The sequence below is a fragment of the Balaenoptera ricei genome, chromosome 16 (genome assembly GCF_028023285.1).
Source record: "Balaenoptera ricei isolate mBalRic1 chromosome 16, mBalRic1.hap2, whole genome shotgun sequence".
Lineage (NCBI taxonomy): Eukaryota > Metazoa > Chordata > Mammalia > Artiodactyla > Balaenopteridae > Balaenoptera > Balaenoptera ricei.
Genome location: NC_082654.1, coordinates 32,406,833 through 32,434,701, shown reverse-complemented (window position 1 = coordinate 32,434,701; position 27,869 = coordinate 32,406,833). Strand labels below are relative to the sequence as shown.

At 35.9% G+C, this 27,869-nt stretch overlaps 1 protein-coding gene across 1 annotated transcript in view; it reads left to right on the top strand.

The window, feature by feature from the left end:
- Window positions 1-27,869, top strand: part of CC2D2B (coiled-coil and C2 domain containing 2B) — a 109,179-nt gene that overhangs the window by 27,713 nt on the left and 53,597 nt on the right. Inside the window, 8 exon segments of the mRNA XM_059899697.1 lie at window positions 3,315-3,524; window positions 9,106-9,203; window positions 13,595-13,735; window positions 18,526-18,634; window positions 18,830-18,948; window positions 21,251-21,428; window positions 24,087-24,237; window positions 25,387-25,534. Coding sequence (XP_059755680.1) covers window positions 3,315-3,524; window positions 9,106-9,203; window positions 13,595-13,735; window positions 18,526-18,634; window positions 18,830-18,948; window positions 21,251-21,428; window positions 24,087-24,237; window positions 25,387-25,534 — 1,154 coding nt within the window.

Genomic DNA, 27,869 nt, shown 5'->3' with positions numbered 1-27,869 from the left:
CCCATATTTATTTTATCTTGTTTTTTGCTGTTACATGACATAACTTTTGCACATTATGGTGACAGTGTGTTTTATTTAAATTTTGCTCAAGATATAGCACAGATCTTTTAACATAGTTATCAGAGACCATTGCTCTTGGAGAAGGAGATCCTTGAAACAATGGCAGTTTGCTGAATGAATGAATGAGTGCATGAATAACTGAATGAACAAAGCGATGATAAGTAAATGCAGAAAATATAATTTTTGGATAAACATTAACCACTATCCAGATTAACCTTTGTAACCATCTGGAATCCCAAGTTGGAAACCATTGGGCTGAACAAGTAATTTTTCCTCAACTGCGTCTGTTCTAGCTTCATCCAAGCTAATTTCAGTATTTCATGGATTCTTAGAGTTGGGAATAAACGTAAATGTCACTTCACCAAGCATATAAACTGAGTATTAAAATTCATTCTGTAGCAGCATCCTTAACAGGTAATGTTCTCAAATTAGTGTCACACAAATGCCTCTGCCTGCCTTTCCCTTCTGTCTTCTCTACATTTTTTACTCTGCTCAGCCAGCCATGGAGGCCAGGTTCATTTGGGGTTTCTCACTGGAATAAAAATAACATAAGGGCCATTGAAGCAGAGATAATAGCTCCCTGAGTATCAGAATCCTCTCTTTGCTGTTGCCTCGGCCAGGTACTTTAATACTCTGTCATACCTCCATTACCCCAGGTCTTATTTGCTTGTTTTTTGTTGACTAGTTTTGCCTAATTATTTACTATATGCCCTTTACTCCTTCTTCTGGCATTCCTCTTATACATTTATCTGGATTTTATACATGTGCATGAAAAAGTTACGTTTACGCTACCCTGTAGTTTATTAAGTATTCAATAGCATTATGTCTAAAAAAAAACCCCAATGTACATACCTGAATTAAAAAATACTCATTTGCTAAAAAATGCTGTCATCTGAGCTTTCAGGGAGTCATAACCTTTTTGCAGTAGTAGCATCAAAGGTCACTGACCACAGATCACCATTACAAATATAATAATGAGAAAGTTTGAAATATTGCAAGAAGTACCAAAATATGACACAGAGACGGGAATTGAGCAAATGCTGTTGGACAAATGGCGCTGACAGACTTGCTCAACAAAGGGTTGCCATGAATCAATTTTTACAAATTAAAGAATTTGTAAAAAAAACCGCAACATCTGAGAAGTACAATAAAGCAAGGTACAATGAAATGAAGTATGCCCGGATCTAAAACTATATGGCCACTATATTTCCAGAATCACCCATCTAATGAATTCTTAATTTCAGATATTTTCAGTATATTTTTAGCTTTAAAGTGTTCATTTGACATTTGATTCTTCTGTATATATTCCAGTTTTCTTGTGGAATGCTCCATGTTTTCATCTTCTCATCTTTTCATGTATTTTATCTTTTACTCTTTTTAAAACACATTAATAATAGCTACTTTAAAGTCCATATCTGATCAAACTCCAATATCTGGGTCTCTGAAAATCTGTTTTTTTAACTTGTTATGCCATGTAACAGCATGGATGTTTTTGTACTTTCATCTGGTTTTTGATTCATTGTTGCCTAGATTTTTGTTCTTATGGTCTAACACACTTACCTAGTTCTAGAAGTTCACATAATTCCTTCAGTCAACTGCTGCTTTTAACCAGTGTCATGGAGCTTACTATCTCCTAAGAGAACTCATTTCAGTATTAGGCAGTTCCAATTGTTTATTGTTTTCTGTGTGAATTAAAATCTGCCTCCTGGATCACTATTGCTCTTTTGACTTTGGCCATAAAGAACTCATAAACTACTTCACTTATGTGACAGCTCTTCAAATATTTGAAGCCTACTTCCACCTTTAGCTTTTGCTTTCCAGTCTAAACTTGCTTCCTTTGACTATTGTTGGATATTCCGCCATCTCAGTTACCCTTCTCTAGCATCTGAGCACGACAATCAGTAGGTATTGAATAGGACAGGACCAAGGGCAGAGGCTTTTGTTATTCCAGTAGAAACCCAAAGCAAGTAAGCAACATGGCTATTCATCCAGTACTGAATCTGCTTAATAAGACAGGCATCTCTAGCTTAGCAACTTGAATTTCCAAAATTATTCAGTTATAATTTGGTTGTTTAAAATGGAAACTATTTATTTCCTTTGTGGTTTTGCCTGGTTAATGAACAATTTACTACCGATTACTAAATTTTATAGGTGGAATTCAGTGCAGGTTTCCCTCTCTGAGTTGGCCTTTACGTTGAGAATAGAGACTTACAAGATAAGGATAAAACAAAAACAAGCTTTATGACTATTTTCTTGCCTCCCCTCAACCCAAAGAGGAAAAAGGAGGAGATTCCTAGCTCAGGAGAGAGGAGGGAGGGAGAGATGTAGGCATCATCCTGGTGACCTACAGTCCCTGAGAAGCACTGGATATGCCACATCAGATCAGGGGTGGAACAGCAGTTTTTTCAGTGTAATAACAGGTGTAATAGCAATGACACAGACTGGAGGGTATGTTCTACTACTACAGATTGATCCAGAAAGAGCTCATGCTGGTTTTTTTAGGTGGTTGCAGTCATGGCTTATATCAGGAGTGGCTAGCCATTCATGAATTAAGCTGTACGTGCTAAGTAACCCACTAACCTTCTCAAATTGTATCACTAAAAACTAATCACATGACTATTCAAACATAAGTACTTAAATTCAAAGTAGTGTACTAAAACACTGTTGAATCATTTTTAATACAATGTAAGGCCTACGGATTTCAGCTAATTTAGGGACAATCTGGTTTACAAATGGAGACAGTCTCATGTATAAAGAAAGATGGTCTCCTTATAAGGTAACATTTGCTTAGAGAGTCCAGGCCCCTCCTGGGAATTTTCCAGGGAATTACCAACATATTCACTTAGGAACAATGTTTTAATAAGGGTTTGTCATTTAACTCTGGCCACAGATGACTGTTAGAACATCACATAGCGAACTATTGACCCACCAGTTCTAAACACCATTTTTCATAGTGCTCCTATAGGAAATTATTTAGTGGCTTATAACTTGAAAGTTCAACCTCTACCAGAACACAATAGTAAGGTAGATGGCAGTAATTTATAGCCAGATGATTAAAATGCTGCAATATAAATATATTTTATGAAATCAAGGGCTATAATCGATTTTGAGGAAGAAGGAGCAAATAATTTTTTTTTGCTTTTCTGTATCTCTTAATTTTCATACAGTTAACATATTACTTTTTTAAGAAGTTACTTGTCATTTCAAAAGAAATAGAATAAAATTAATATCCTGTAAATATTTTTCTTTAAAAGGCAGTGAAATCTGATCTAGAAAGCTCTATTAGGAACAAAATGGAAGGTCAAAGGGAAAGGTACCAATTAGATCTCAACATTGTGGGCTTGCAATTCAGTCATCATCCTCTCTTCAATCAAGAACAAGTATTATGTGCTAGGCTGCTCCAACTTTATGAGTGTTTTCAGGACAGGCAGCAACAGAATTTATCTCAGCTGCTTTATGAGAAGGTGAGAATGGTTTTCATTATATTTACAGAGCTGAACTTTTAATATTGAAAGAGAAAAGTGACTTCTTAGTACAGAGCAAGCTATCATTGAATATTTTCCCTTAGCACTTTGAATATTTAATCAAATAAAAGAATGGTTGATTTCAGTTTTCCTGAAAAGAAACTATAGGAATTAACTGGCCAGGGAGGCAGCCTCAAACATATCCTGCAGGATATTTAGCATCTATAAATGTTTGCTAATCAATGGTATTCTTGGTCCTATGACTCAAGAAGAATATTTGAAATCATTACTATTTAAAAGAGCCAAATGGCTGTTTTCAATCTTGTAAGAGTGTATTTTTGATAAAAATATTAGTGACCTTGAATCTCTCATCAAATATGAAGAGTGTTAGTCTGAGAATGATTAATCCAAGTAGTCATCTAATGACGTCATAAAGGGTACATAAAATCTGAAGAGAAATCGAAGGAGTACCCACTGATTATTTTTATGAATTTGCACCTCTCATCTAGACTCTGTGCTGAGTTTTTGATACATGAGCATTTTGTTAACTAGTGTTCTCTCTGAAAAGATATTTTGATAGGTCTCATTCAGCTACTTAATACAGTTAAAAATAAATATTTAGTGAGGTATTTAGTTAAATATTCAAACCTAATAGAGTCACCAAGATATTCCAATAAGCTGGAAATTAATTGTACCTTAATATATCTGCTTTTTAAAATACAAGTGCAAAAACTACAGGACTTAATCCATTTGATTGAATTTTCACGTAGCAATTGTGTGGGAGAACTTAACAGATGAAAACCATGAATTAATAAGGTCAGAATATTTCCTAAAACAAATATTGAATATTCTAACTTTTAGTTTCATATGACCATTGTTTTTATAAATGAAGGAATCAACTCTGAAATTAAGATGTAGGTCATTGAAAAAGTGACTTGATTTATAGATTTCTACTTAATAGACTGTTTTCCAATAGTATTGTGTAATTTTTGAAGTCTGATCTAGCAATATCAATTATATTTCACTAGAGTACTATCTACTACTGTACATAAAAACTCTACATTTGTTTTTCATGTAGCATGGCTCTCTGTATAAAATAACATTTGGGGATCATTATTTGTAACATGTTTTTTATTATTACTATTATTTTGATTCTTAGGAGCCCAAAGTAATTTCTTAGCTGATTTTTACTTTTCTTCAATTTATTCTTTTATGTGCACATAAACATTTTCTCCAATTTCCTGGTAAATTGTAAAAAGAGTAATTTGGTAGGTCATGTACATGCCCTTCTAAAATGAAAGAGGGGAAGAACAGTAGGGAGGAGGAGAGAAGGCCAAGTGTTACAGAGTGTGTCCATTGGTCTCCTACCAAAATACTGATTTATAATGTATGTATCCTTTTAGTCCGTTGGTGTGAAATATATGGCTTTGCTTGTTCTCAATGGGTTCAAACCAAGTTCAAAATAGTGGGAAACTCACTGACATCCAAGGAATTCTGAAACTGGAATATGTCCCTTTATATGAGTATGAATCTCACTTAAAGAACAAGGAGAAATGCTGCAGACAGTATTAGAGAGTAGAAAGGATCCTCAGCTTTGCAGCGTTTTGCTATTTTTCCCTCTAGTTTTAAAAAAATTACACAAGTAATACAGGAGTACATTCTCATTGTAAATGATTCAGTGTAGAAGTTTCAAAGTGTGAAAGACCTACTTCAATCTTCACCTCATGGTTTGAACTACAGCTTTAAAGTTCTCTTTTCCATGTATCTGTGTGTATACATATGCCTTGATAGTATTTAACATAAATTGGATCTTCCCATATGTATTATCTGGCAACTTCGTTTTTTAAAATTAATTCTGCATCTTGGAGCTTTTTCCATATCACTATATATAGACCCATAATATACCTGTATTTTAATATGTTTAATCACTCCCCATTCACGACACTTAGGTCATTTCCATCTTTTTATGATTACAAATAATAAAGCAATGAACATCCTTGTACCCATATATTCGAGCACACAAGTGAAAACTTCTTTCACACAAGTGAAATCTAGGCTAGATTCATAGAAGTGAAATATTTTGGTCAAGGGTAAGGGTGCATGAAGTTTAAATTTTATTAGAGAGTAATGAATTGCCTTTCCAAAAAAAGGTTTTCAGTTTGAATTTCCACTGACAGTACAGGACAGACACCACTTCCCAGAGTCCTAACCATTTTTCTGTAGCTTTGTGTATCTTTATAAGAGTTTTCATATATATACACATATACGTATATACACATGTACACACATACACACACACACTGGATGTAAGTCCATACAAGATATATGTCTTTTGAATATGTTTTATATATTTTTGTCCCATTCTGTTTCTTGCTTTTTTAACTTCATTTTTCTTATCTCTTGGAAATATTTAAAATTTTATGAAGTCAAATCTGTCAGTTTTTTTCTTTGGGGATTTTAAGTTTTGTTGTTCACTTACTAAGCTTCCTAGATTTGTATCAATCAGCTACCTTTGGTTACAACTCACAGAAAACTCTCTCTCAATTGCTTTAAACAATAGGGAAAAAGTATTACCTTCTGTATCAAAAGTCCGAAGTTAGGGCAGCTCTACAGTTGGTTAATCTGGTGGCTCAACAATATCATCAACAACCCTGGCTTTTCTGTCTTTCTAATCTTCATCTTCAGAAAGTTGACTTGGTTAGCTCTTCTCATGGGAACTAACAGAGTGGCTGCTCCAGCTGAAGGCATGCTGGCCAGACACACAATATGCAGCCTAGAGTCTCACTTTGAGAGCCCTCTCCAACCTTTCCCTTACACCACAGCAGATTTCCCCTCATGTCTCATTGCCTAGAATTATATCACATTATCATGCCTAAACCAGTCACTGGCGAGAAGAATGACATTGCTACAAATGGCTAGACTCATCAGGGTTTACATCTAAAATAAATGGAAGAAGATTGAGCAACTGAACAAAATTGGGGCTCTGCCTACCAAGAGAAATGAGTATTCAAGGGCGACCAATAGTGTCTGGCAAACCAAAATTATAAAGATGCCTTTCTAAGGATGCTCAGCATCACTACTCATTAGAGAAATGCAAATCAAAACCACAGCGAGGTATCACCTCACACTGGTCAGAATGGCTATCATCAAAAAAATCTACAAACAATAAATGCTGGAGAGGGTGTGGAGAAAAGGGAACCCTCTTGCACTGTTGGTGGGAATGTAAATTGATACAGCCACTATGGAGAACAGTATGGAGGTTCCTTATAAAACTAGAAATAGAACGACCATATGACCCAGCAGTCCCACTACTGGGCATATACCCTGAGAAAACCATAATTTGAAAAGAGATATGTACCACAATGTTCATTGCAGCACTATTTACAATAGCCAGGACATGGAAGTAACTGAAGTGTCCACTGACAGATGAATGGATAAAGAAGATGTGGCACATATATACAATGGAATATTAGCCATAAAAAGAAACAAAATTGAGTTATTTGTAGTGAGGTGGATGGACCTATAGTCTGCCAAACAGAGCGAAGTAAGTCAGAAAGAGAAAAACAAATACTGTATGCTAACACATATATATGGAATCTAAAAAAATGGTTCTTCTGATGAACCTAGGGGCAGGACAGGAATAATGACGCAGACGTAGAGAATGGACTTGAGGACATGGGGAGGGGGAAGGAGAAGCTGGGACGAAGTGAGAGAGTAACATTGACATATATACACTACCAAATGTAAAATAGATAGCTAGTGGGAAGCAGCCGCATAGCACAGGGAGATCAGCTTGGTGCTTTGTGACCACCTAGAGGGGTGGGATAGGGAGGGTGGGAGGGAGGCTCAAGAGGGAGGGGATATGGGGATATATGTATGCATATAGCTGATTCACTTTGTTATACAGCAGAAACTAACACAGCCTTGTAAAGCAATTATACTCCAATAAAGATGTAAAAAAAGAGTCTATATATTCTCCTAATAATGTGTGTGTGATATGTAATTTCTAACTTTTTATTCTATCTAGAGCTTATATCTGTGTTTTGTGAGGTCAGGCTTCAACTCAATTTCTTTCCCCTAAAAGGTTAGCTTAATATTTCTACTGATTTAAAATTCTGCCTTTATTGTAAACCAGCTTCACATATTTACATAGATTTAAGGACTATCTACTCCACTGACATATTGGTCTGTTTCTGCCCTGTTTTAATTACTATGTTTAATTATTAAATTATGATGTGTAAGGACAAGTGCCTCCTCATTGTTTTTTTCCTAGGATGTATTTGCATATTCTTATAGAGTTGATCTTCCATATGAACCTAAGAATTAGCTTGCCAACTTCTATTTTAAAGATCCTATTACCAAGGCTTCCCTGGTGGCGCGGTGGTTAAGAATCCACCTGCCAATGCAGAGCACACGGGTTCGAGCCCTGGTCCAGGAAGATCCCAAATGCCGCGGAGCAACTAAGCCCGTGCACCACAACTACTGAGCCTGTGTTCTAGAGCCCGTGAGCCACAACTACTGAAGCCCATGCGCCTAGAGCCCATGCTCCGCAACAAGAGAAGCCCACGCATCTCAACGAAGAGTAGCCCCCTCTGAGAAAGCCCGCGTGCAGCAACGAAGACCCAACGCAGTCAAAAAGAAATAAATAAAATAAATAAATTAAAAAAAATAAAGATCTTATTACCAAAAGAATCTAAAAAAAAAAAGTGGATATATGTATAACTGATTCACTTCGCTGTACACCTGAAACTAATACAACATTGTAAATCAACTATACTCCAATAAAAATTTTAAAAAAGATCGTATTACCATTTTTATTGTAATTGCATTGTTATATTAATTTTGAAAGAAATTTTATCTTTATAAAAAATTGGGTTTCCTCATCTAGGAATGTAGTATGTCTTCACATTTGTTGAGGTCTTCTCATGTCTGCCAGTAAAAGTTTATATCAGTTGGCTCTAGTCTTGGAGTTGCCACAAACTGTCCCTAACTGTGATAGACAACTTTTGCACGTTTTAGGGTTTTGTTTCCTCTGGTTTTATTTCTCTGTTGATATTCTTGGTGGATATTTCTGTCTGTTTTATACTTTCCTCCGTATATTTTGCTGATTTTATTTTACTTGTTATCCTATGTTGTTATACACTTATTCTTTTATTGTGAAATATAGATGTGTAGATATAGTTATAAAATACATGTATAGGTATGGTTGTGATGATGGTAGTGGATATGGATAAAGAGAGATAGATATCTTTTCTGTAACCATGGGATTTTACATAGAAGATAAGATAAGATTCCTGTGCTCAATATGCCATCTTGATTGATTGGCATTTCTTTATATTAATTGATAAACTAATTACTTAGAAGTTTCAAGGTATAATGTTTGTTTCTTAGACAAATATTGAGGCTCTTCTCAGTTCTGCCCCAAGGTGCTTATATAAAATATATTTTGGAAGACAAGACAGTAATACACAAAAAGTTATACACTTGTGCTTCTGCTGCTCATACCTAGACCTACAGGTGAATTGGTGTGATGGTAACAAGTGGATGAAATGTACCAAAAAAGCTCTTTTCTTTGTTGTAGCTTAAAGCACTGAAGGATGCTACCAAATTAGCAAATGAAAATTTGGAAACAAGCCAGCTGACCAGAAAATCTTTACAGGATTATTATTGGCAGATAAGGTAGGTTTTAGGCCATTCATGTATTCATCAAGCATTTATTAAGTAATTTCTTTAGACAGGGTATAGTACAATGCTATGGATGATATAAAATAAGAAAATAACAATATCCTTACTCTTTTTCTTAAACTGAAGTATAGTTGATTTACAATATTTTGTTAGTTTCAAGTGTACAGTAAAGTGATTCAGTTGTATTTTTTTCAGATTATATTCCATTATAGGTTATTATAAGATATTGAATATAATTCCCTGTGCTATACAGTAAATCTTTGTTGCTTGTCTATTTTAGGTATAGTAGTTTGTATCTGTTAATCCATTACTTATAATTTGTTCCTGCTTCCCTCCTTCTCCCCTTTGGTAACCATAAATTTCTTTTCTATGTCTGGAGTTTGTTTCTGTTTTGTGTATAGATTCATTTGTATTATTTTTTAGATTCCACATATAAGTGATGTCATATAGTATTTGTCTTTCTCTTTTTGACTTACTTCATAAGTAAAATATTCTCTAAGTCCATATGTTGCTGCAAATTACACTATTCCGTTCTTTTTTATGGCTGAGTAATATTCCAGTGTGTGTGTGTGTGTGGTTGTGTATGTGTATTTTTTTTTTCTTAAGCCAATCATCTGTTGATGGGCCCTTGGGGGTTGTTTCCATATCTTTGCTATTGTAGATAGTGCTGCTATGAACATTGGGGTGCATGTATCTTTTTGAATTAGAGTTTTCATTTTTTCTGGGTATATACCCAGGAGTGGGATTGCTGAAGATCCTTAGTCTTTAGGCAGTTATAGAAATGGTTCCAACCTTTCGTAAAAACTCATTTTTGTGTAAGAATATTTCATAGAAGTGTCACATGAAAGTAGTTGTAGTTTTACAGTCTATTTTTAAAAAATACATGTTGATTAAAAACTACTCTGAACTTATTAATACCTTTCAATTGACTTGGATTATATTTATCTCAAGTGTTTGTATATGTTTGAGAATTAGTCCACATACACATATGTGCAAGATATATTATTAATTCAGTCTAAAAACAATACTCAGATAGTATATAGAGTTAAGGACCCCTGTAAAAAAACGTGATCTACAAGCTGGGAATCATTGGCTGATAGACTCATTGGGAAGAGAAGTTAGGAAAGAATAAAATAACTGGAAAATTAATTTCAAGTCAACACATGATTATGTGTCAAGGAATCTCCAAAAGCAGGAAAGCTCTCTGGGAGGTACTCATTGGGTAGAAAGTTAAACTATGCACAAAGATATGACAACTGTGAGAGTGATTTGATAGTTAAAGAATTTCCCTGACTCTCTGCCCATTGACCTGAAATGGCTCTACAAGCTCTTAACCACTAGAGGCAAGTTGTTTTAAATAATTGGTTTCCTAGAATAACCTAGTTAAATGCAAACAATATTACTTGAGGAAGTTGACATATGCCTTGTACAAGTACTGGCACATAGTGAACTCTCAATAAATGTTAGTTGAATGAATGAGTGAATGAACAGAAACCTTCAGTATTTACAAAACAAACTAGTGTTATTTATAAAATTAACTACAACTTAAGGCAAAGAACAGTCATTGGCATAAGGAACACAGAGCAAGTAAGGAAGGATTGAGGAGCAAAGAGAGTGGTAAATATGTGGGTAAGTCTCAATGAACAATCCTGTAGTGATGTAATGATGTCTTACAGTGTATAAAAATACAGAGAGAGTTAAAATATAAAACTTTTAGAATGGAGTAAAGAATGGAGAAGGGTTAATTTAATTAAAGATATTTGCATTGACTAGGAGGAGAATAAAGGTAAAGCTTAATATTAGACTTTGATAAATCAAGGACTTAGATTTTAACTTGTGACCTCTAAAGAAAGAGAATTAAATATATCTTCCAAATCAATTGAAGAGGAAAATAGGGTAATAAGAAAATACTCAAACAATCCAAAAGAAGGCAAAAAAAAAAAAAAAATAGAGAGAAAAGGGACTGTAGAGACTGATGAGACAAGGAGAAAGCATAAAAGAAAATGGTGGAGTTAAACCTAAATATATCTAAGTGAGTTAAGTGATCCATTTTTATCTAGACTGGATTAAAATAATTGGATTTTTTTCTGGAATTTTTCTTTGTGGCAGTTATGTCTGAATTTTATTTTATTTTATTTTTATTATTTTTGGCTGCATTGGGTCTTCGTCGCTGCGCGTGGGCTTTCTCTAGTTGTGGCAAGCAGGGGCTACTCTTCGTTGCAGTGCGCGGGCTTCTCACTGCGGTGGCTTCTCTTGTTGCGGAGCACGGGCTCTATGTACATGGGCTTCAGTAGTTGTGGCACATGAGCTCAGTAGTTGTGGCGCACGGACTTAGTTGCTCCGTGGCATGTGGGATCATCCTGGACCAGGGCTCGAACCCGTGTCCCCTGCATTGGCAGGCAGATTCTTAACCACTGTGCCACGAGGGAAGCCCAATAATTGGATTTTTAAAAATCCAGTTATATGTTATTTAGGAGAGACTTATCTAGAGCATAGGGATATAGAAAGTTAGAGAATAAAATAATGGAAAAAATATGCCACATAAACACTAACAAAAGAAAGCTGGCATAGCTAAGTTAGTATAAGATAAAATAGATCTTTAAGGCAAAAGGCTTTACTAGAGCTAGAGGACTACATCAGAATATATGGTTTAATTCACACATGTGCATACACACACACACACACACAGACATATACATATATGCATATCATATGGCTTCAAAATATATAAAGCAAAATTTGACAGGAATATAAGGAAAAATAGCAATTCACAAATGTATTGGGCAATTTTAACACATTCCTCTCAGTAATTGATGGAATAAATAAACCAAAAAATCTTATTAAGGATATAGAAGATTTGAACAACATGCTTAATAGACTTGACTTGGTGTATTTGTAGAATATTGTACCTAACAACTGCAAAATACCACTGTCTTCAAGAACACATGGAACATTTACAAAAATTGACCTTACGTTATCTCAACAAATCTCAGAGTCTCAATATATTCAAAGGATTTAAATCATTTAGTGCAGAAACCCAATACAAAAATGCAAAAAATATTGTTAGGAAATCTCCATATGTTTGGAAATTAAGAAATACAGGTCTAAACAATTTGTTAGCCAGAGAAGACATCATATTGATCATTGGAAAATGTTTTGAATTTACTGATAAAAAGCTAATATGTATCAAAATTTGTGAGATACAGCTAAAATAATTCTCAGAGGAAAATTTGATTATTTAAATACATATGTTAGAGAAAAAGAAAGGTTGAAAATTAATGAGCTAAGCATCTTTCTTAGAAAGCTAGGGAAAAGGATAGAAGGAATGAAATAAAGAGAACAGAAATTAATAAGAAAGCTAGGATAGAATCAACAAATCCAGATGTTTGATAAAAAATTGATAAACTCGGGACTTCAGTTTATGAGGTTATCTTATCCTTGAAATTAAAACCTAACAACAATACAAAAAATACTGCAACCCAATTTCATTCATGAAATAGCTAAACAGAATTTTATCAAATAATATAGCTAAACTGTGGTCATTCCAGGAATGCAAGGATGATTTAATATTAGAAAGTCAATCAGCATAATTTGCTTTACTATAGTGTGTTTGCAAAGTCAGGAAACCAGTAATAGTATATTACTTCAACATCCAAATAATCCACTCACTACCCATCAGGCAAAGTACCTCTAAATTTGAAGCAATGGTTCTAATTGTTAATCTGAAAAAATGTATAAGAAATATACTACAGAATGTCCAGAAAATCTGGAAATACATGGATGTTAGCAGAGCAGTTTTGAATAGTGAAAAATCTTTAAGAGGTATGAATCTCTAAATGGAATTTCATTCTCTACAACAAGATGTGGGTAAAATGAAAAAAAAAAGGAAGGGTGGAAGGGCCCAGAAGAGTTAGTACAATACATTCTTCCAGGCCATTTGTAATGACTTGTACTGTAGTTCTAATCCACTAATATATTTTTTAAAATTTATTTATTTTATTTATTTGTTTTTGGCTGCATTGGGTCTTCATTGCTGCGTGCGGGCTTTCTCTAGTTGTGGTGAGCAGGGGCTACTCTTCATTGCGGTGTGCAGACTTATTGCGGTGGCTTCTCTTGTTGCAGAGCACAGGCTCTAGGCACGCAGACTTCAGTAGTTGTGGCACGCGGGCTCAGTAGTTGTGGCTTGCGGGTGCTAGAGCGCAGGCTCAGCAGTTGTGGCGCATGGGCTCAGTAGTTGTGGCTCACGGGCTTAGTTGCTTCGCGGCATATGGGATCTTCCCAGACCAGGGCTCAAACCCATGTCCCCTGCATTAGCAGGCAGATTCTTAACCACTGCACCACCAGGGAAACCCCACTAACATATTTTTAATCTAACATTATTGTAGTAATACAAAACAGCTCTATGATTTAGAAAAGGAAAAGGACTTCTCCCTGCTACACAGTATATTATGGACTTGGAAACAGATGAAATCCCTTCGACAACGCCAAGGGTTTACAAGCACCTCGATAAAGTTGCAGTTTCAGAGGTGAGTGGCTGCTCTATTTGTTCTTATAGGTCTCCTGAGGAGCTGCCCACGAATAACTGGGAATTCACAGTAACTTGGAAAAGAAAATCCAGAAGCTAGTCAACTATTTGACGTAGTCAACAAAGAACTTGTATTTTGAATGTATAAACAATACTTACAACTTAATAAGACAACTCAATTTAAAAATGGGCAAAATATTTGAACAGACACTTCATTAAAGAAGGTATATGGAAGGCAAATGAACACAGGAAACAATGCTCAACGTTATGTTATGTCAATAGGGAAATGTAAACTAAAACTGCAGTGGGATACACTACACACCTATTAGAATGGCTAAAATCCAAAAAAAAAAAAAAAAAAAGAATAGAGAGAAGAAAGAAAGAAAAGAAAAAGGCAATAACAAATGCTGGCAAAGCAACAGGAACTCTCACTGATGGCTGGTGGAAATGCAGAATGGCGCAGCTACTTTGGAGACAGTTTGGCACTTTTTGATAAAGTTAAACATAGACCCAGCAATCATACTTCTAGATGGAACATGTAAGTCACAAAAACATATCTAGTGGAGGAGATAGTTACAAATTAAAAACTTTGCTTGTTAATCACTTCTTAAGCTGTTTGTGAACCCACAGTGAAATATTGTGAACCCACAGTGAAATAACTGGTTCTCTCCCACAAGCCGTTGTCCTGGGTCTTTTGTTTTTCAAAACTATAAAAGATTACTATAATTTCAGGCAATTAAGAAAGATGTTTAGCTTTGTTGATTGTTTTTCCTGCTGTAGTAGTTTTTAACAAAAGTGCTTCTGACAGTTTCTAAACCTAACCCTGCATGGACTTTATCTTAGGCTCCTGAATTCACGTAAACTTGCTGACTTGCCTCTCATCTTTTAAACCGGTCTAACACACTCGTGCATTATGAACCCCTCTTCAGAAAAGGAGAGTCACAGATGCAATAAGCTTGTTCAGAACGGTAGCTCTGGACCAATATTGCCTGCTCACCACCTACTCTTATTCTACTAAACTCCAATCCCACCTGAGGCCCTTTGCATTTGTTCCTTCTGACATTTACCATTCAACTTTCCCAGTGGACTTTGGCTTGGGTTTGCCTCTCCAGATTGCTCCTGTAGACTTCTGAACTAAACCCCACAGTGTCAGTGATGAGTTTGGCCGCAACAGGACTAGCTAGCCCCAGCTACCCTAAAATGGGGCATTTCACTTGAGCAAAGTATCATTCTTTTTTTTTTAACATCTTTATTGGAGTATAATTGCTTTACAATGTTGTGTTAGTTTCTGCTGTATAACAAAGTGAATCAGCTATATGCATACATATATCCCCATATCCCCTCCCTCTTGCGTCTCCCTCCCACCCTCCTTATGCCACCCCTCTAGGTGGTCGCAAAGCACCAAGCTGATCTCCCTGTGCTATGCGGCTGCTTCCCACTAGCTATCTATTTTACATTTGGTAGTGTATATATGCCCAATGTTACTCTCTCACTTCGTCCCAGCTTCCCCTTCCCCCTCCCCGTGTCCTCAAGTCCATTCTCTACATCTGTGTCTTTATTCCTGTCCTGCCCCTAGGTTCATCAGAACCATTTTTTTTTTAGATTCCATATATATGTGTTAGCATACGGTATTTGTTTTTCTCTTTCTGACTTAACTTCACTCTGTATGACAGACTCTAGGTCCATCCACCTCACTACAAAGAGCAAAGTATCATTCTGATCAACTAGAAAAGCTGATGTTTGAAGATGCTCCTGGGAACTCTGTTTCCAGGCTAAGTGTATCACCAGCAACCTCACCACAGGCCTTCACCTTGTAAACCCTGATTGAATAAGCTTGTAGCCAGGCCTATGTGAAAGACAGTACTTATGACAGGAAGACCTGGGACCTAGACACTGAGCTCAGGTTATCTTTTCTTCATATATTTGGTTTTGGGCATATCGAATTTGATAAGCTTTTGAGACATCCCTAAATAAAGCAACTGAATGGGCAGCTGGATGTATGGTTTGTACTAGAAAGAAAAATGCTGAATTTTGTGGCAGAGTAATAGTAATTGAAGCCATGTGTGTACATGAATCTGGTTAGGGAGAGGGTAGAGAATGAGATGAAAAGAGGGCCGAGAGCTAAGTCTTGAGAAACTGCCTTGAATGGCTTGATAGAGGAGGAGAAACCAGAGGAGGGACAGAGAAACACCAGTTAGAGTGTTTTGCCACAGAGGCAAAGAAAGGGGAGTATTTTAAATAGGAGGGAGGGTTAATAGTGTTTAATGCTTCTGAAGAATCAGTTAAGTCTAGGACTAAAAATGTTCATTGGATTTCCTCACATGGAGGTTACTGATTGAGAAATTAGAGCAGGTTTTATGAAGTGATGGTGGCAGAATAAAATAGCAGGAAGTTGAGGATATAGTCCTGTCTTCTCATTCAGGCAATAAATTTTCCTTGTCAAACGTTACCAACACTACATTAAACTTAGAGAAACTGCCTGGGTAAGTAGCCACAGACCTTGTTGTATTTCGGCTACTGAACCCAAACCACAGCACTGGTAAGTAGCACGGTGAACCCAGATTCCTGTATATTGTCTTCACCTGTGTTCTCTGTTAGGCTCCTACTTACCTGGAAGGGATCCAGATAACTGTCAGAGGGGCTTTTAAAAGATACAGAAAGAGCAAGCTATTCAAGCAGGAAAATCCATGTCATTTCCCAGAGCTACTGAATAGAAAGGAGGAAGCTGTGGAACCCAGACCACTGTCTCAGTGATCTCCTCAAAAAGAGACTGCCTGTTAAAACACCTATTGTCTGAATACTGTACATTGCCTAAGTTACTCTACCCTGGAATCACCTGGGAGAGATCTAAAAACCACTATTATGATTTAGTTGGTACGAAGTATGGTCTGGGCATCAGGAACTTTAAAAATATCCCCAGGTGATTTTAACATGTGACAAAGTTTGAGAGCCATTGGATTAAACAGTAAGTTAATTGACTTTCATATTGATTACCCTGAAGCAGAGGAAAATAATAATAATATTTGTTGAGTGTTTGTTATACTCCAAGCACTGGACTGAGCACTTTACATGAATTAGTGCATTTAATTCTCATAACAACCCAATTTTCAGATGAGAAAAGTAAGGCATAGAGTACTTAAGTAACTTGCCCAAATTCCATAGTGTCAGTAATGGGTCTGGGCTTCAACACAGGTAGTCTGGTCTCTAGCCCATATAGGTAGTATCTACACTAGGTTCCCTATATTTTACTGCAGAAGGCAAAAAGCATATGATATTTTACAATGATAATGAGACATAATTCACATACCATACAGTGCATCCATTTAAAGTGTACAGTTCAATGGTTTTTAGTATGTTCACAGCATTGTGCGAGCATCATCACAATTAACATTTTATAACATTTTAGGCACCCCCCCCCAGTAGAACTATCTTCCTATTAGAAGTCACTCCTCACGTGTGTAGATATAGTTTTTATTTTTCTTGGGTATATACCTAGGAATGGAATTGCCAGATCATATGGTAACTCAGTGCTTAACATTTTGAGGAACTGCCAGACTTTTCCAAAGCAGCTGCACCATTTTCTATTCCCAACAGAGCATATAATACTTATCAAAGAATCTCCTTTTTAAAAGACTAAAAATAAAAAACTGAACTTTGAACTGAAAAGAATAAAGTCAACTCCCAGACCAATTATTTTCTGAAAGGGTTCTGGAGAACTGGGGTTTTGCTGGACTACTAATAGAAGAGGAATAATAGTAATACCTACTTCGTAGGGTTGCTGTGAGAATTAAATGAGTTAATATGTGTAAAGTACTTAGAATATTGCCTGGCATGTGCTTAGTAAGTACAATGTAAAAGTTAGCTGCTGCTACTACTACTAGTAGTAGTGGTGGTAGTAGTAGTAGTTATTAGTGGTAGTGGTGGTGGTGGTGGTGGTACTAGTTGTAGTAGTGATAATAGTAGTAGTAGTTGTCATCGTTGTTAGTGGTGGTGGTGGTAGTTGTAGTGATAGTAGTAGTGGTAATAGTTGTCATTGTTGTTAGTGGTGGTGGTACTAGTTGTAGTAGTGATAGTAGTAGTAGTTGTCGTTGTTGTTAGTGGTGGTGGTACTAGTTGTAGTAGTGATAGTAGTAGTAGTAGTTGTCGTTGTTGTTAGTGGTGGTGGTGGTGGTGGTAGTTGTAGTAGTGGTAGTAGTAATGTCATGAACTGCTTACTGTTTATGCATAAACCCCAAGGAGTATAACTGAGATTTACCACTTAATATTCCTATAGTGTCCTGCCCTTACACATGCTCATGTTCTCACAGCTTAAAAAATATGAGAGGGACTTCCCTGGCAGTCCAGGGGTTAAGACTCCATGCTTCTACTACAGGGGGCACGGGTTCGCTCCCTGGTCGGGGAACTAAGATCCTGCATGCCATGTGGCAAGGCCAAAAATTTTTTTTAAAATATGAGAGGAAGCAAAATGAGAGGAAACATGGCATGTGCCCTTAAATTTATATCTTCTGTCCCCCTTGGTTACTTATTCTCACCAGAGAGGTTTCTTGATGTCCTTAGAAAAGGCTGAAGACACTAAGTAGGGAGAAATCTGTGAAAACTAAGAACAAGTTTATGAAGTTTTATGTATATACATATATATGTGTGTGTATCATACTGATAATTTCCTTGGGATGTAAAATTATTTTATGTAAGAAATTGTGGTGTGTGTGTGTGTGTGTGTGTTGGCAAGATCTCTAACAACTCTCAAATCCATTATTCCTGCTTTAAATAATTCTATTTATTATTAATTAGGATGAAAATGAATAAATGTGATGAACAAAAACAAGAAGAATTGTCAAAAATGTCTGAGACTCAGAAGAAAACTGAAGGAAAAGCATTTAAGAATGGGGAGAAACAGGAGGTATTTATATTGCAAAATAACATTCAACTCATCTTAACTAGTTATAATATTTGTTTGGTAGAATAGGAAATCTTGGTATTTGTAACAGTTACCCAAGAAAATGACAAATATAAGAAATAAAGTTTAATTTTAAGAATAATTGTCCTAAGCAATGAACTTACATTATAAATTATATATTTATTTTTCTGTTTCTAGAGCTTCTCATATTTAGCTTCAGAATTTGAAGAAATAGATATTGAAAGAATAAATCCAATTACCTTGATGCCACAACTTTCTTTCACAGCAGAATTAACAAACTTATCTAGATGTTCACTGTAAGCATTTTTAAAGGATTATTTCTTCATTATATATTGTCTAGTAATTGTATTGTTTTTTTAATAACGTTAGATTTCTTGAGTGAGTACCATATACCAGGCACTTAGCATGCTGAGTTTAAAAAATATATTTGCACATTTAATTGCCATCATAGCTCTATGGTATTATCTTCATCTTAGAGATGGGGGTCACACTTCTAATTCATGACTGAGGTGGGACATAACTCAGTTTAGACTGATGATTGTTTTTTGTTTTGCTACGGTAGTAATTTTTGTTCAGGTATAGATAGGTGGAATATAAAGCCACTGTGAAAAATAAGGTTATATGGTCACCCTTGCTTGTTGAAGGACCTCCTGGCTTTCACAGAAAGTGTTTGGTATAGAAAAGGCCCTCTGGACAATTTTCTACTTTGACAATGCAAGCTTCTTTCCTTCTCAGTTGTGACTTCTTCCTTGAGCTTTAAGGTTTTCTCCCTACTCCTAGGACATCCATGCATAAACAGATGTCATGCCGATTCCCATTTCTCCCATCTCTAAGCCTTTGGATCTCATCTCCCTTAAAGAGGATGTAGCAACTTAGAGCACTGAACTAGGTACAACTTTCCAACATCTCTGTCCCATGGAACACTTGGTACAGATTCATCTCTGAGTACTGTGAATGTGCATCATTTAGCATGGTGTTGGAAGGTAGTGTGTGCCCAATAAATACTAATCTTCATTAAATGAATGAATAGGTGGTTAAACTTTTAAATGAACATAAAGAGTAGCAAACACAAAGGCACAATTATCATTACCTTCTTTCTGACTAGAGAAGTGCAGCAGTGAAGCAATGTTTTATTTGTTCTACACCTACTTCCAAAAAGGGCCCAAGATGATTTATTATGTAAGACATCCATGCAAAAGGACCATCTAAATGAGGACAAGAGAATAACCATAAAATGGAAGTTGGAAGTAAAAAGGAGAAAGAGAAGGAGGAAGATATCTGTGCCGGAAAGCCTAGGCTAAAACTTAGTGGAGGTCAAGGCAAAAGGCAATATAATGCTTTATATCTTTTCAAAGCTATTGTTGTCATGTGGCACTGCTGTCATTATCCATTTAAAATGTCTAGTTGAATAAGAATTGATTCTCTAGAAAACAATAATATACTGATGTCAAGGATAGAGGTGAAAGGAGTACAGGGATTAAAGAAAAATTAAAAAGAGTTTACAGGTGAAGAAAAAGGCAAGATTTCATGAGGATAAATATAATCCCAAATTAACAAATTTTCATAATCAGTTCATAAGCTCATTATTTAAACTACTTTCAGAGGACTTATTTTATGAAACTATTTCTTTAAAGGTAATTGGGAGGAAGGTCAAAAAAGGCCTACAGGGAGACAGGAAGAGTAAGTAATCTTTTGTCCCATAACCCTCTGAGAAGGTTACAGAGAAGATGAGCAGATATGGGGGCAGGGAGATACTGGCCTATAGGATGATTAGGATGGAGAACAGAAGGGGATTTTATTTTTCAACCTATGGCTTATCTTCCAGCTAGTCTTCTACCTTCTGAAAAGCAGGATCAAGTCTTAAATATCATTAGGTCAGTTGCCTTGCAGCTGAGAAGACATTCAGTAAATGTTGGTTGAGTGAACAAATGAATGGATGGATTGAAGACTCTCTTTGGTAGTCTCATATCATTGAGTGGATCAATTTCTTCCCCAAAAAGTGTTTTCATAGCAGCCCCAGGAAAGTAACCTCTCTGGCTTGCCTGTCTGATCTTTGGGTTCAGAGAAACAATGTCCTGGGGAAAAAAAGGTATACAACCTAAAGCCTAAAGAGATTCACAAAGACCTTTAAGAGGACACAGCAAGCCTATTGACTTAGAGCCACCTCCTTGAGGTTATTGAAGACATGGTGTGTGTGAGTGTGTGTGTGTCTTTTAAAAGTTAGAAAATATTTTTGAATTCTCGATTCAAGCTCCCCCACCACCATTCCTAAGTCCCTCAGCTTTCTCCTCTCATAAGACATCTTATAATGGGTAAGTGCTATAATCTCTTTAAGTTATAATTTAGTAAAATAGCTGAATGATTTATGGTACCTTAATTTTAGTTCTTTTTGTATTTTTGAGTAAATGTCTTTTTAAAAAAACATTTGACGAGTAGGAAAGGCTTTTATCCACATATAGGCAAATGTTATTGGGCTCAAATGTTATTTGTCCTCTAAAATGATCATATTTTAACATGTTGAGGTGCATTTTGAAAAGAATAATATTTTATATCTGGTTTGCTTTTCAAGGGTCCATTAAAGGTTTATTTAATTTTTAGGCACGAACAAAGGAGGAGAGCCAAAATTCAGAAGCTTAAATATTCTATTAAAATATTATACAACAATAAACAGGTTTCTTGCACTTCAGTATCTCCCCTACAGTTTGATTTTAAAGTCATGTTTCAACAAATTTTCAATATTCAGTTAATATATTGGCCTGAAACAATTTGTTTGGAGGTATGCCATTGTCATTTAATTTTGTATCTTATTTTATGACATACATAATTTTAAATTTCTTGTTAGCTACTGTTATATGTGATGAGTAAGTTCTTTTATATTGAGATGACTGATCTATATGGGTAGACAAGATATTTATAAATAATATATTTATAATTCATCAATAGTCTTTTATTAATAGCTGTAAGTACAAAATTATTTGATTTGTAGTTGTTCTAAATACTTCTTTCCTGCTAAAATTCTTGCCAACCCTAGATGTGCAGCATTATTATTCATTTGTTAGTGAGGTAGAAGAGAGCTGTTTAAACTATGAGTAGTATAGCTATTGTAAGTGTTGAATGATTTCTCCAAATTGCCCCAGCCTTGACTTGGTGATTTCAGTCTCTTGATATATTTGTTCATCTTTTTAAAAAATTTTGGATCCCTTTAAGAATCTGATGAAAGAACACACATACAGCAGACCCCTGATTCCTGCCCAAACACCCCACCATAAGAATCCCTTCACTAAAAGAAGAAGAAAATAGGATGATGGAGAAAAATTAGAGACAGTAAAGGAGTTTAGACAAGATGGTTAATATAAGGGTTAAACTTGCACCTAGAGCTGAAAGAAAAGTTAGGAGGGAGTAAAGATTTGTTAACTAATGAGAACCCGCTGTATAGCACAGGGAACTCCACTTCGCTGTACAGTACAAACTAACACAACATTGTAAAACAACTATACCCCCCCCAAAAAAATAAAAATAAATAAAAGTAAAGATAAAAAGATTTGTGTATGTGAGTGTGGGGTGGAGTTTGAGGTATGGGGAGAAGATTATTATTACAAATCTAAATCAAAGTTATTTTTCAATGCCTAAAATAATTTTGTGCTATCCCTGATCAAAAGCTGTATTCATTTTGTTCATCTGAGCTGTCAAGTTACTATCATCTTAAAATGTACCTCTGTTGAAATTTCTATTTAAAAAATATACTGACTACACTTTCCTACTATTGTACCTAAAATAAATTGTGATATAATAATCCAACCACTTGAAGTTTAAAATCTGCCCCCTCCCAAAATAGATAAGTGTGTATTTTGAATCCCTCATCATCCCATGAATTAGCACATGATCTTAACAAAACAAGAGGCAGGGAAAGAAAGGAATCTATCTAGGGATAAATCGCACCATTAACTTGCTAAATAAATCTATATGCCCTAGACTAACAGATTCTAACCTACATTTCTAGTTTTCTTCTTACTATTCTTCTTTACTCTTTCTTCACTTCAGCCAAACTGAACTGCTTGTTTTTTCTGTACATCCTTGCAATTTCCTACTTAGAGTTTTGAACATTCTAGTTTCTCCACTTATGATGCCTATTTTCATTCTTCACACTCCATCTCAGCCACACAGTGGTGTTGATAGCTTCCATTAGGAGACCAGTCTGTCTCTGGGGAGATTCCAGGTAGAATTCTCTACATTTACATTTGCTACCATCCAGGATCTGGCCTCCAGCTCTGCAGTCTCAGAAACTGGATTTAACAGTTCCATGAGAATGCATCTACATACCCTAAATAAATTTACAAGGATGATGTGTAAAATCAGAATGCCAATTCAACATTTGAATATATTTATCAGTTCATTGTCTCATTTTAGTTAGTCAATTTACTAATTTACAGTAAGAAAATTTTTTCACAGACCTAAATACTTTAAGTCCATTAGCTATAACCCCTACAAACCTTTCTGTATTAGGGATGCCTTTGTCAAAGGGACCAATGTGTTGGGTTAAATTCACTCTAACAGGGACAGTATTTAGATGACCAGAAAAATATTTGCCTCTTTGTCTTTCCTTTTCCCCTGCTTTCTTGGTTAATCAACTATCCTTTTGATTGGTACATTCTTTTTTATCTTTCACGGGGCATTTACCACCCCCCCCCCCCTTGATTTCCTTCTTCTTAGAACACATATCACTGTTTCCCCAAACACTGATAACACAGTGTAAGTCAAAATGAGATTTTTCTATTGAAAAAAATTTAGGTTTGTACTTATGGCATTGATGGAATTATAGTAGAAAGCACAGCATACAGAATCAGAAGACCTGGGTTAGTACCCAGTGGACATCTATGGGACAGTCTACTCAGCAACTCCCTTACTCCTTCTGGGACTTTTCCTCCCTTCCCTGCCCCATAGCTTGTTTAACCTGTCCTTGGATTCCATGAGCCAACAAATCTCCCCTTTTCTTAAGCACTTCACCTGGGTTTCTATCACTTTTAATAAAATTTAATATAGTTTCATATAGAGAATCCACTTCTTCATTAACAAAATGGGAAGAATAATACCTATTTCCTATAATTTTTATCAGGTTTAAATGAGATAAAGAATTTTAAAAGTGCTACACAAAAGTAAGTTATTCGGGTATTGTGTTATATGTACTATATTCACAGAACTGTATTTGTAATCCTTTTATTCAATTGATTTTCTTTGAAACCAGTAAAAGGCATTATACTTTTAAATACATAGGATTATCTACTTTTCTCACAATCATGTGGATCAAATGCTATAGAGCAATACCTATTTTACATTCTAGTATTTTTAAAAGCATTATGTTAGTGATGATCTTTATTTTAGTTCTTTTTCTATTTTGTACTCTCAGTGATTTATCAACCATTTCTTTTATATTTAGGTTTATGAAATAAGTAAAAGGACAAGCTTATTGGCAAAACTATATTTACCCTTACCTAAAAACACAGAGCTAAAAGGCAAAACTGTTTTGGAATATGTGGAATTTAGCTCTGATAAGCTGGTCATACCTGCATATGGAGAAGTAGGAAGCAGTAAGTTTATTAAAAATATTTCTTCCCTCCTATTTTCTTCATGAGTTCCATATCCTAAATGACCCTGGGTCATTTATATGAATAAAGAATCCTGTATTTACAATATTAGGTTAAAAATGAATTAAGTTCTTCTTCCAGACATTAAACTAATTTTTAAAACTTTGACTTGAATCAGATCTTTGGGATATCTAAAATTCGGGATTAGCCCCTTTGCTTTTCCTAGGACATCTGAGACAAGGGCGCTATGCTCTCTGGAATGTGAGCTCCACTCCTGAATGGGTAGGCTGCTCTGCCTCTGCCTCTCCTTTAGTAAATCTTAAAGATGCTCCAGGACAGGTTGATTCACCTTTGAACTGAATAGGGGAGGGAGGAAGAGAAAGAGAGGGGAAGGAAGAGGTAAAGGAGAGAGGAAAGAAGAAGCGATGTTTTTGTTTATTGTTGTTCAATTGATTTTACTCCTCCTGCAATTAAATTTAAGTTAGCATGTCTGCCAGAATGCTGTCATTCCTCTTCTCCCCCAGCTCCCTTCTCTTTCACCTTCCTAGGGGTTTTGCAATTGCTGCATCCAGCTGGTAAAAAGAAAGGGAGTATGAATGAGTGAGCAAGGAGGAGAGAGAAGAAAATAAGTAGGCAAAGGAACCAGGGGAGAACAGAAAATGAGGGAGGAATGTAGTCTGCTTAGACAGAGTCCAGATGAAGCAGAAAATAGGGTTGTGGAGACCCAGGAGAAAAGACTTAAGAGTGAAAAATTTAGGGAGCACTAGGAACTTGGCAGAAGTTTCAAGGAGTATCGTCAAGCTCTCTGGAGACAGAAGGAAGATGAGGAGAGGGGGAACACTCAAGAATGTAGGAAAGGAGACAAACAGTAGCTCTTTTTCTGCTGCCAATATTTTTTTCTTGCTGGCAGCCACTCCCAGAAAGAATGGGTTAAAAACTTCTGTGTTCAGATAAATATGTTCCTCTCTCTTTTGTGGTCTGTTTGAAGCAGTCTACCTTGAGGGATCTTAGATGTGAGGTGAGGGAGAGCTCTAAGATTAGAGCCTGTGGTCAACATAAACTTTGTGTTCCTGAGGTTCCACAAGTAAGAGTCTAGAAAAAAACTGCAATGTGCTCAAATATTCATTTGTTTTTAATGCCTTTTATAAATAGATGTGCCATTTCTTCTTGAGGGAAACGGAACTGAAGAACTTTGTCTTTTGACTTCAGGAAAACTAAGCTATTCTCTATCATGGGCCTTAGATGAAAATGGTGTTCCTCTGACACCTATGTCACAGTCATTAAGATCTGCTTACTGCAGGTAATAAACGTTTATGCTTGAAAAATAATGCCAGTCCTCAGCAAAGCATCACACAAGACCTACAAAAGGGAAAACTCTAGAAACAGTAGGAACAGTTTAGTTTACTTGGATGTTGCTTTATTTTTTATTTGTATTTATAAATATGTAAAATATTTATATATTTTATTTATTATCACTCTACTAAGACAATAAGTATCTTTGTATGTAAGAGAATGTATGCTTCAATGCTTAGGATTAGAGCCACATGGATGATGAGAGAGGCAGTTCCACAGTCCTTAAATTGTAGGCAAAGGCCAAGACTCTGAAAGATTTTATTTCTGGGACCTTTATATCTCCCAATCATTCTGGATTATGAAAGAATCATTTTTTGCATTATCAATTTGCTGGAAGAAATTGCCGGACATAGAAATTTCATCTGTATCCCAGGACTTCCTAGAGGAATTGGGATTAACTGCTAGACCACATCCACAAACAGGATTACTAGAAGTAAAGTAAAATTCTATAAAAACGATGATAATGCTGGCTTACCTATTGTGCTATGTTTGAGTAAAATGGTAAATATAAAGGACCAAAAGATCCCATCATTTAAAAATTAGTGAATGATAATAACAAGAAGATAGCCTTTTCCCTCCCCATCTAAACACATATGTTTTTAAAAAAACATGGCTATATCCAACTATATGACATTATGGGGAAGGCAGAACTATGGAGACAGTAAAAAATGTCAGTGGTTGCCAGGGGTTAGGAAGAGAGAGGGATGAATAGGCAGAGCACATAGGATTTTTAGGGCAGTGAAACTACTCTGTATGATACTATAATTGTGGATACATGTCATTGCATATTTGCCAAAATCCATATAATGTAAGATACCAAGAGTAAACCCTAATGTAAATCATGGACTTTGAGTGATAATGATGGGTCAGCATAGGCTCATGGATTATAAAAAGTGCAATTCTTTTATTGCAACAAACATAATAAATTATAACCCTGGTGCAAGATGTTGATAGTGAGGTAGGCTGTGCAAGGTGTTTTAGGAGAAAAATGGACAATTAATAAGGGTAATTCATTTTGGAACTAGTGAATAAGCTTTTAATACGCTGAACCATTATTTTCTTGTGTTTCTTAGTATTTCCCTAGCACAGTCCCCACTACAGCTATTTTTAATCTTTGCCTCATCATACTATTCTTTGCCTTTTTCTTGGAGTCAGATGTTTGTTCTCCTCACTCTAAAGCTAGCTTTTATACAAGTAATTTGGAACTTTCCTTCATCTCCGTTAGGATTCTGCTGACATATTTCTATCCTTTTCTTATCTTTTCTTCAACTTTTCCATTTCCTATGCTATAAGTCTTTTGTATCCAAGAAGCCTTCTGTGCTTTGAAACAAAGAAAAATCCAAGCGTTTGATTAAACCCTGAAAACTCTTTCTGGTTGTTTTTCCCACCCAAGTCCTCATATCGGTGGTCTACTGGTCTGCATACATTGCCTCTACTTTTAATTCACACATTTCGTCCTTAACCCAACTCAGTTATTCCTGAAGGCTACCAGGGACCTTCTGGACATAGTCATTGGCCCGCCCTCCTCGTTTTGCTTCTTGAAGTCTCTTGTCTCTTGGCTTCTGTGATGCTGCACTTAACAGTTCCAGTTATTTGGGAACTCAAGTTTATAAAAGATTGAGAGTAATTATGCAAGATTGGAACAGATGACAGGTTTCAACAGGGAATGAATTGCAGGAGAGGTTTTCAAAGTTCAGAGTACTTTCTAAAGTGAACTAGAACTAAAACTTTACAGTTGGGGCCTCTGAGATCAGAGAGGGAAGTTACAGAACTCTCCTCCTCTACAGTTGTGGGAGCTCAAGGACTGGTGAGGAGCAGTGGTTCTAGGAACGGGGTGGGTGCTCCAAAAGGCAAGATTGACTTGTGAGAGTCAGAGCATGGAGCCAAAGGAGAGCAGAAAGAAAGTATGCTCATTCACTGTTTCACTCACTCATTCATTCATTTATTCATCAACTACTGACAGAGCCAGAGACAAAGAAGTGAACGAAAAGAAGATCTTAGAATGCTTCAGTATATAACATTAGGCACACCTCTCCAATCCCATATTGTCTAGAGTTTTTGTTTAATACATTTTTAAAACATAAAACAGTTTTCTTACACTCACTAGTTAATTATTTTCTGACGTGGTTAACTGACTTTTATGTTTGCCCTCATTTCTTACCTCCCACAACTTTCATTCTGGATTTACTTGCTGAAAGTTGCTCCTTTAATGATTCAGTTTTCATGGCTAGCAAGCTTGTTTAGTCTTTGTATATCTGAAAATGTATTTATATTTTCCTCCT